The sequence below is a fragment of the Podarcis melisellensis genome (assembly GCF_964234715.1).
Source record: "Podarcis melisellensis genome assembly, contig: HAP1_SCAFFOLD_403, whole genome shotgun sequence".
In the NCBI taxonomy this organism is placed as follows: Eukaryota; Metazoa; Chordata; class Lepidosauria; order Squamata; family Lacertidae; genus Podarcis; species Podarcis melisellensis.
This window is the reverse complement of record NW_028112820.1, coordinates 1-10,104: the sequence shown is the minus strand read 5'-3', so window position 1 is coordinate 10,104 and position 10,104 is coordinate 1. Positions and strand designations below refer to the sequence as shown.

The window sequence follows — 10,104 nt, the reverse complement described above, 5'->3', positions numbered from 1 at the left end:
CACGCCCGCTGCTCTCTTTCGGGGCGAGCCAGGAAATGGACCCGGACGTTAGGAGAGGCTGAGTCAGGCCCTTTGCCCGAGGTCAGTGTGTGTGGGGTGGGGAGAAGTGAGGTGCCCTCATTCACCCTCTCCGCCCCCCAAGAAAGAACCACTCTCCTCCGCCTCCTGCCAGGCTTTTGGGCAGCCAGGTTGCAAGCTTCAAAGTTTCCTTGCTTCCTGCAAGGCCAGCAAAAAGTTCCTTGCTTCCTGCAAGGCCAGCAAAATCTAAACGCTGTCCAAAAAAAAAAAAGATATTTTAATTCTCGTTAAAAAAAGGTCAACACACTCTCGATTAGTCGCAATAACAGGAGTTTAGCCGCCCACCGGCTTGAGTATTTGGCACTACGGGAGAGGCGCTTCAAAGCATGTGGCTGCTTTTTCCTGCAGGAAAAAAAGGGGAGCCCCTCCCGTCAGAAGCCAGGAAGGGGCCTTGCCTGCTGCGGCCCCTGCAAAGCCACAGCGATGGCTCCCTGAGCCAGCTGAAGGGGGAAGGTACCAACCCCCCCACAACACACAAAGCAGATCACTTTGCTTTACCCCCCTCCCTCGTGCCCTTCCAGTACCCTGAGCCCTTTCGCCACCATCCCTGAACAGGGCATGTCTGCTCTGCACTGCCATGGCTATCGGCAGGAAGGAGGCAGAGGAGAAAAGGGACAGCAAAGGTTAGGGTGTTTGTTTTAAGACACGAATTCTCACTGAAGAAGTGCAAATGGGATTCCTCACGAGCAACCCCCCCATCAACCCCCCAGCCCCCCGCCTGACGTGGCGTCTGGCACTTGGGTACAATAGACTGAAGGTTTGCATGTACTCATCTGAAGAAGAAGAAGAGGAGGAGGAAGAAAAGGCCGTCATGTTTCAGTCCCTGAGTTTTGAGCCCACCTCCGCCAAACCCTGCCTGTCCGGGGGAAAGCGCTGCTGGCCCCCCCCCCCCAACGTTCATAAGGCTGTTCGTGCGCATGATGCTGGGCAACACCAAAGAGGGGGAGGGTGGGCTTGCGTGAAGCCCAGCAAGAGCCACACAGCTCTTGAGGGGGGCACAGCCCACAACACTGGGGTGAGAGCCTCCCCGGTCCCAAAACAGTATTTGACTTGGTCATCCTTGCCAGCCTTGAAATAAAACTGGTAGCCAACAGCTTCCCTGATGTCCTCCAGCCCAAAGACAAGCTTGAGATCGCTCATTGGGGGGGGGGGGGGACCGGACCGCACCAGGAATTCCCCGAACCTGATCCGTTGTAGGGGGGCAGACACTGGCAAGGGGACATTCAAAGAGGCAAAGCGAGAGTTTGCACAGGGGTGATCTTTGCGTTGGGGCCACGACTGCCCACAAACCCCAACAAGCATGCAAGGAAGGAAGGAGATCCTCGCCTTCGCAGTGGCAGGAAAAAGAAGGGGCACTGGGAGACGCCGCTCTTGCAGGGAACTCGTCATGAGCTCCCCATCTCTGTGGGGTCATCCTTGGGGAGTCAAATAAGTGTGTCTGCATGCACAAGCTTTCTCCCTTTCCTTGGGCAGCCTTGGGAGAAGGGGGAAGAGGAGCAGCCGCAGGGGTGCTCTGCCCACCACACGCCCCTGGGTTTTAGGACAGTGCCCAGGGGGGAACCAGAAGATGGGCAACCCGACCCAGCTGGCCCAACTCTGCTGCTAACTCTCCAGCACTGCCGCCATGCTGCAACCGCAAGGAGGACCAGGACCGTCTTCACACCCTGAGCTACGTGCCCCCTCCGCAGAAAACAACACCCCATCCCCCCCCCATCATAAGCCTCTCCATTTCCCAGCGCTTGTCTCCAAAGCAGGCAGTTAAGGCAAGACGGAAAAGGCCGGGGGGAGCTTTCCCCTCCCAGCACTCCCCAAAAAGAGGGAGGAAGAAAAGGATGCCCCGATAAGTCATTCTGTGGGAGCTCCCAGCCGCTTCTCAGCTCCGTTGCCCCCCAACGCCCCTCGCCCACAACCACCAAGGGAAATTAAGGGGGGGGGTATTGTTAAAGGCATTCAAGGTTTTCGTTTACAACCACATTCCTTGCACATCCCTGAAAAGGTTTTACAATTGCTGAGTCATGGCTTCTTCGATAATTTTTCAAAAAAAGTTTTTTAAAAAACGTGACCATTCGGTGTGTCCCCCTCCCCCCCCCAGCAAAGTCCTAAAAGTAACACTTATGGTTGCCAAGCCCTCATTCCAGCCGGCCCAGGCCCCAGGCCCTCCCCTGCTCCAGGGGGCAGCCGCCAGCTCGGCCAAGTCTCATTTCCCTCTCCTCTTCCTGCTATCCCCGCTTTTGAAAAAGGATCAAAGACAGTGCAATGTCCTGGTGGCTAAATAAAGCGTTTTCCTAGCTTGGTAACGAGACACATTTCCAGTTCTGAATGGCTAGGAAGTCCTCCGCCTGGTCCACCCGCCCCCCCGCCCCCCCTCCAGAGAAAAGAACTATGTACATTCAGACAGATTCTTGCTTCTGTAAAAGACCCTAAGGGGAGAGGGGGCAGAATTCAAGAGAAAAGTCTTTTCACGTCAGTGGAAGCCCACCAGGAGGCAGGGCAGCGGCCACAGACGGGGCCACAGGGCTGCAGACAAGGCAGGCCTTGACACAAACAGCCTCTTGCCTGCAATACACACACACACACACACACACACACAACCCCTAGAATTCATAAAACCATTCTAGCCTCCCCACTCCTCCTTTTCCCCTCGGTCCCCTTCCCTCCTGGCTAGGCAAATCTTGCTACAGTACAAAGCAGACACACACAAACACCGCCACGGCCATGGGGCTTCTACAGTCCTAAGTATCCACGGCAGCTTTGGGGGCCAGGAGGATGTGTGGGGTGTCCAGGGTTCCCCAGTAGGGCTTCCTGGCCCCCTGCTCCTCCTTCAGGCCCTCCGCCTGCCGGTCGTCGTTCCAGCGCCTCTTCAGGCGCAGTTTGGGGGGCATCACAGCGGCGGAGTCCTCCCTCTTCTCCGGGGCCCCCGCTGCCTCCCCCACCGTCTCTCGTGGGGGCTTCTCAACAGAGACGTCCTCTTGCTTGGGCTTCTTTTCGTCGGCCAGAAGGTCAGCCTGGGGGGGCGCTGGGGGCTGAGCAGCTGTAGCTGCTGCCGCCACCGCCGGCCAGGAGGGGGCCACTGGCCGCGCAAAGAGGGTCTTCTCCCGCTGCTCCTGGGCGCTCTTGCAGGTGGGCGACTGGGTGGCTGAGCGGCAGCCTCCCTCTCGCCCCGGGGACTCCCTGCCCTCGGGCTCCTGGCGGTCCGGCAGGGGCTCCACCTTGATCTGGGGGGAGGACGGCGGAGGGGCCCCGGGCCTGCCGCCGCTCTCCGGCCGCTCGCGGTTCTTGCGTCCGGCAGGCGGGGGCTGCAGCTTGATGGGGAACTGGGCCGGGTCCTCCGGAGGCAGCTGGCAGGGGAAGGGCGGGATGAGAAGGCCTGGGTAGCGGGGGAAAGTCCGTGGGCTGAGGTGGTAGTTGAAGACGGAGCAGGCCTGCGAGTGGAGGTAGTGCTTCATCTCCTCGGGGTTGAAGGAGAAGCAGCTGCCGCCCACCGCAAAGGGGCTCATGCCCGGCGAGGGGCTGTACGAGAAGAGGGTGGGGGTCAGCGACAGGGCCGGCGAGATGGGCACGTTCAAGACCCCTCCGCGCGTCGGCAGGGGGGAGACGGCGAAAGGGCTATGCGGGTCGGGGTACATCCCCGACCGTCCAAAGAGGGGCAGCACCAAGTCCGGCTTGCGCTTCTGGTGGCTGACCCCACCTGCAGAAGCGGCGGCGGCGGCAGCAGCGGAATTGCGGGAAGCCAGCAGGTCCACTCCGTGGCGCCAGTCCGGAGAGCCTCCCTCCAGCTCCGGAGCTGGAGAAGACTTCTCGCCGCGGCCGCCGTTGTTCAAGGTCTCCTGGGCGGACGAGGGGAGAGGCCGGCCGGAGAAGCGACTGGGCTGGGCGTCCTCGGTGGGCGAGTGGCCGTCCAGTGGGGAGAACTGGAAGTGGGACGAGGCCGACGGGACAGGAGGGGCGCTTTGGGGGACGACACCTGAGGAAGAAGGAGACGGAGGGGCGTGAGGAATGGAGGCCTGCCTGAGAGTTATGAGAGGCAGACGGGCTTCTGCAGGGGCTTGCCCCCCAAGTGCCCTGGCCTCCAGGAGCAGCCCCAGGTCTCACAACCCCCCTCTCAAAGCTCCAGCCCACAGAAATCATCATCCTCATTATTATTTATTCAACTTCTTGCCTGCCCTTCACCATCAGGTTCCAGGGCAGGTGGCAACAGTTTAAGGTTCAATTATCCAAAACAGTTTAGAACAAATTAGGGGAATAGGGCGGGACCTGGAAACACACGGAGGTATCTCCAGGGTCAAAGGCCCAGGGTGAAACGGTGAGGCTGCAGCGTACGGCAGACGCTGGACCAGGAAGGTGCCAAACGCACTTCTGTGGAAAGGGGGTGCCACAACTAGGGGGCTGCCAAGGAGAACCCAGCCACACCCCACACCTGAACATAGCCAAGAGCCCCCACTCTGCCAACTGTAATGCCCAAGAGGGTGTGCAGAGAGCCTTTTGCATGTTGGTGCTGATTTTTAATGCCCTCAGCTGCCTCAGCCAAGTAGACCTGAAGGAGCATCTCCACCCCAATTGTTCAGCCCACTGAGGTCCAGCTTCGAGGGCCTTCTGGCGCTTCCCTCCCTGTGAGAAGTGAGGTTACAGGGAGCCAGGCAGAGGGACTTCTTGGTGGTGGCACCCACCCTGGGGAACACCCTCCCATCAGATGTCAAGGAAATAAGTAACTATCTGGCTTTTAGAAGACATCTGAAGCAGTGGCGTAGCATGGGTTGTCAGCACCCGGGTCAAGGCAAGTAATTTGCGCCCCCTAACCCATGGATTTGCGCCCCTAACCCTAACCCCCAGATGTTGCGCCCAGTGCGGCCGGCCCCCCCCTGCACCCCCACGCTACGCCACTAATCTGAAGGCAGCTCTGTTTTGGGAAGTTTTAAATGTTTGATGTTTTATTCTGTTTAATATTCTGTTGAGAGCCACCCAGAGTGGCTGGGAAAACCCAGCCAGATTTGGGGGGGGGGGAGGGTGTTAATAAATAAATCATCCTCATCATCATTGTGTTGGACTAGGGCGTGGGCGAGACCAGGGCTCGAATTCCCACTCAAGCCAGGAAAGCTCACCAGGTGTCCTTGAGAGCCAGTCTCTGCCTCTCAGCCTAACCTACCTCATCGGGTTATTGTGGGGATTAAATGAGAAGAGGGGAGAACTATATATGCCACCTTGTGAGATAAAAAAAGCAGCGGCAGCAACAACAGAAAAATCACCTTTGGCCAGGAATGGCTGGTGTGACCCCCGTTTCCCTGCGTAGGGGAAACCCTCAGGCCCAAAGACCCCACACGCCACCTAGGCTGCCACTTCCCACAAGAAAGGAAGCGCCAATATCTGGGGCGAGGGCAAAGGAGGCAAGGGCCAAACAGGTTTGTTGCGTCAACCTCCCCACAGGGGAGAAGAAAGAAAACAAGCTGCAATCATACTGGGAGGCATTCCAGGACTCCAGCACCTTCCTTGCCTGCTCAGTGCCAGCCCCAGGCAGCCAGGAGGGAGGGAAGGGGAGAGAGAGAGAGGCGAGTGCAGGGCGGACCCGAGAGGAAGAAGAAAGGGAACTGGAACAAGCAACATCAGGCAGCAACTGCCCAGACTTGTTCCTGCAGGAGCCCTAATGTTGTTCCAAGACAGCAGCTTCTTTCCTCCGCGGTAACAGAAACACAGAATTGTAGGGTTTGAAAACCACCAAGGGAGGAGAGTCCTCCACCTTCTTCCAAGGGAGTCCGTTCTGCTGTCCAACAGCTATTTTGGAAAGTATGAGCTGGCGCTGGTTTGCCTTTCCGTGGGAAGTGGACGGAAGTTCTCCCCTGACCTCCATGGTCCCCGTATACCTTCCCCTGCTCTTGGGATGGACCCGCAATGGGTGGCCCCATGCTCCACGCCCTTCTTCTTACCTGTTGGCCGGATGTTGATGAAGGGGTAGTTGGGCATCACCAGCTTGTTGAAGTTGAACTTGTAGGTGAACCTCTTCCCTTTTGTCTTGTGGAGGATCCGCTTGTTATAGTAGTACCTGCCAAATAAAGTAAGGAAGGATATAAGGGCGCCAGCCAGCCGTGAGGAATGCTACGTCCAGACAGCTCAGTGGGGGAAGCACTGGGGTTGCCTGCAGAAGTCCCTGGGTTCAATCCCTGGAAGCCTCCCACATTCCTTTATTTGGAAACACAAGGACTGGAATCTGAGTTGAGATCCTGTAAGAAAGGGGCCGTAATTCAGTGGTGAGAGCACCTGCTATGGCTGCAGAAGGGTTCCATCCCTGGCATGGCCAGCTAGCGCTGGGAACGTCCCCGGCCTGAAACCCTGGAGAGCCGCTGGTGCCAGTCAGTGTCTATAATACTGAGCTAGATGGACCAAGAGTCTGCCTTGGCGTAAGAACTGCAGCACCTAGAAGCCTCCTTTGTTTTTACAGGGAGGGTTGGAGCTCTTTAATGGAACATCTACTTTGTACGGAGAAGATTCCTGGGCCCAGTCCCCACGGGGGTCTCCAGGCAGGGCAGAGGAACCAGCAAGCTGCTAATTCTGCCCATCCGTGTTGTCAATACTGGGTAGGACAGAAGGCAGATTCCGCTGTTCCTGAAAGAGGCGCCTGAAGGGAAGAACACAATGTCAACCTGTTGGGCCAGCCGTGCTGCTTTGTCTCCCCGGTGCCATTTGGAGGCTCCTGGAGGCGGCGAGGGCAGGGCTCTGCCTCTCCTCCTCCCTGGGATCAATGGTTGGGCCTGCATCCTCCGACCTGTCACTTCCTTCCTCTCCCTTTAGGCACAGGTTGCCGCCTTGTTTGCTGATCTCGGCCTCCGCCACCGAGGAGTTGAGCAAAAAGCAGAGCAGCAGCCAAGTCCGTGGGCTCCCCTCTGCTCAGCCACCACCTCCTGGGCACAGATGCCAGAGGGAAGAGGCAACCTGTTCACCACTTGGCGTGCGCCCTCAGGTCTTGACGCTGGCTCAACAGCTCTGGCTGCCTTGTCGGGAGGAGGAGGGGGCGAGAGAGCCAGAAGAGAAGGGGGGGCAAAGACAGGGAGCCTTGCAGAGAACCAAGAAGGGGCACCCCAGCAGCCCTAACAGAGGACTGCCTACGATGCATCGTGGAAGCAGAGACCATGGCAGGAACCAGCCAGACTCCTGCACTAGATACAGCACCCCAGATCTGCAATGAGCCTGTCCCAACCACCCCCCTCCTAGAGTCGCAGAAACACAGAATTGTAGGGCTGGAAGGGGTCACCTCAGGGGTCACCTAGCCTAACTGGAATGCAGGAATCGCAACTAAAGGATCTCTGGCAGGTGGCCAGCCAACCTCTGCTTAAAAACCTCCAGAGGAGAGTCCACCACCTTCCGTTCCACAGCAGGACGGATCTCACTTTCAGAAAGTTCCTCCGGATGTTTAGTCAGAATGTCCTCTCTTGTCATTTGAATCTATGGATTGGGTCCTATCTCCTGGGTCAGCCGAAAACAAGCTGGTTCCATCTTTCATGTGACAGCCCTTCAGATATTTTGAGGATGGTTCTCAAGCCACCTCTTCTGCTGTCTGAACAAGCCTGTTCCCCAGTTAGCCCTCTCAAGCTCAGAGAGAGTCCAGGGGGCTTCTCCGTCAAGGACTGCCCCCTCCCCAAACAGCCAAGATCGTAAGACCCTGAACCTTTCAGCTTAGAGAGACCTCTGAATGGTTGCTGCGAAAGCTGATGTCTCTGTTCTCCCACCTCTGAATGACAGCTGCTGGAAACTTCAGGGCTTGTGAGCTTCCCATCAAGGAACCTGACTGGCCACTGTGGGGGCAGGATGCTGGACTATATGACCCCCCAGGACCTGAGCCAACCATTAGGCTCTGCCGATGTTCTTATGACTTCACTGCAGTTCCTGCATTGCAGGGGGTTGGACCAGATGACCTTTGACCTTCCAAATCTGCAAGCCTGAAACTTTGTGCGCCACCCTAAACTGCACGCCAACGTTCAAGCCTCGCTTCCACAATGAGGGAACTGAATCCCAGGAAGCCAGCTGTGGCTGATCTAGGGATCCATTTTGTACCCTCCGCCCTCTGGACTTTCAAGAGCAGAAACAGAACGGGATTGGGAAACTTCCTGGAAGGCTGACAGCACAATTCTCAGAGGAAAACCGTCTGCCTTCGAAAGGACTCCTTATCGCTTGGAACACAGGCTAGGATTGCACCCGAAGCACTTCAGATTGCAGAACCCTGCAAACCACAGAGAGCAAGTGTCCCATGTTGCCCTAGTTAGGAGCCAGAGAAGAGCCCAGCCTTCTGCCCTTGCAGAAATCTCACCCAGGGCCCATTTCAAACCTGGCAGGGAGGACTTTGTTGACAAGACAAGGGCCAAGCTCCTCTTACTCAGGCCCTCAACTCCCACATTCCCTGGGCCCGCACCCTGCTACCCCTCACCTGAGGGCCCGGCTGAGCTTGTCGTAGTTCATCTGGGGCTTGCACTTCCTCCGGCCCCACAGCCGCGCCACCTCGTCGGGGTCCTTGATGACAAACTCCCCGTACTCCCCCTGCTGCCAGGCGATGACGTGACGGAACTCCTCCTTCTGCAGAAGCTCCAGGATGAAGTGCCAGAGCTGGATCTGGCGAGAGCCCGGGCTGGACTCCGTCTTGTAGGCCCAGTCCGGGAAGTGGTAGCCTGCAGAGAAGGCCAAAAAGAGAGGGAGCTTCAGGGGCAGAAGAGGAATGAGGGTCCCACCTGCCGAAGAGCCACTTTCTCTCCACGGAGAGAGCCTCTGCGGTGGTCACCTGGCTATTAAAACTATTGCTGCTTCTTTCTTTATTATTATTATTATTGTTGTTGTTGTTATTATGAGGTGCAAGATCCCAGGAGGAAGCATCGTGCAGTCCCTGGCCCTCACACCGTTTTGGCTTCTTTGACACGAGGGATCAGGGACTTGTGAGGTCCTCTAGACCCTGCAGGGCTCCACCTCCTAGCAACCAATGGCCAATGGCGAGGAGGACGGTGGCAGTTGGAGTCCAGTTCCTCCGTCCTGCTTCACATCATCTATAGTTCCAAGCGGTCTCAAGACTCGTGGACTGATATGGTCACTGCTACACAGCCAGAGCGCCTCTGCAGTGTCTTTCCATGCCCCCTCCAACCACCTTATCACTTTGCTGTCCTGTCTGGAGAACCCCCTAAGTCTAGCTGCAAGGCCAACAGCCTGATCAATCCTGAAGCTATGGCATCTGCCAAGATAACATCTCAAGGAAGGAGAAAACAGAGGACAGTTTCTTCACAGACAAAGAAGGCGTCAAGCTTCTGAGAAGAGGTCCGGCCTCTGAATTCACAGAGCCCAAGGGTTCAATGGGTGGGATTCTTACCTCCTCCACCCTCTGGCTTCTCCACAATGGGGCAGCCTGCCTTCATTTTTCTGCTCCTGCTGGATGTTCCAAGGGTGTAGAGAGAGAGAGAGAGAGAGAGAGAGAGAGAGAGAGAGAGAGAGAGAGAATGATTACTTTCTAGGACTTATTAGCTGCTGAACTTTCTCAGCCCAGGAGAACCACCATGCAGAATTCCATGACTTTGTCACAAGCAGCCATCCCAAGAGGGTTCCCTCATCGCCAACCACAAATAATCATGTCACCAGTTTCTACTTATTAATCTTGCCCTTTACCCCAAGAAAATGGCAAGCCAGTGACCAGCAAAGTTTTAGAGCCAAAAGAGGGGGGGGTGTTCTCCTGAGTTGGAAGGGAGCTCAGTTAGGGGGCCGGCCTCCCACCCTGGATCAGCAACTATGGGGCAGGCCAGGGGTGTGTGTGGAACAACCCCAAGTCCCACCAGAAGAAGGAGAAATATCCACATCTGATTCAGATTATTCCATACTGATAAAACCCCCACCAAGCTCAATCCAATGGTGGGTGGCCTTCCGTGTCCCTGTGGGCTCCCTGCCCTGGAAGCAATACTCAGGCCAGTCTCTGGACGGCTTTCCCCAAGCAAGCTGTTTCCCAAAAATCCATCACTTGGGTGCACCCACAGCAGGCAGGGGGGCTGCTCAATCCCTGCTCCCAGAACA

At 56.9% G+C, this 10,104-nt stretch overlaps 1 protein-coding gene across 1 annotated transcript; it reads right to left on the bottom strand.

The window, feature by feature from the left end:
• Positions 1–255: 255 nt before the first annotated feature.
• Positions 256–9,517, bottom strand: LOC309362478 (ETS translocation variant 3-like). The gene is made up of 4 exons (XM_081931831.1): positions 9,413–9,517; positions 8,489–8,726; positions 5,997–6,112; positions 256–4,042 (listed from the first exon to the last, which is right to left on the bottom strand). The coding sequence occupies exons 1-4, from the start codon at positions 9,456–9,458 to the stop codon at positions 2,811–2,813; spliced, it is 1,632 nt and encodes a 543-aa protein (XP_081787957.1). The 5' UTR covers positions 9,459–9,517; the 3' UTR covers positions 256–2,810.
• Between the last annotated feature and the right edge of the window lie 587 nt (positions 9,518–10,104).

Coding starts and splice junctions, on each gene's coding strand:
- LOC309362478 (XM_081931831.1), bottom strand. CDS start 9,458: ATGAAGGCAGGCTGCCCCATTGTGGAGAAGCCAGAGGGTGGAGGAG. Junction 6,113..8,488: donor AAGCTCAGCCGGGCCCTCAG/GTGAGGGGTAGC, acceptor TTTATTTGGCAG/GTACTACTATAACAAGCGGA. Junction 4,043..5,996: donor CATCAACATCCGGCCAACAG/GTAAGAAGAAGG, acceptor CTTCTTCCTCAG/GTGTCGTCCCCCAAAGCGCC.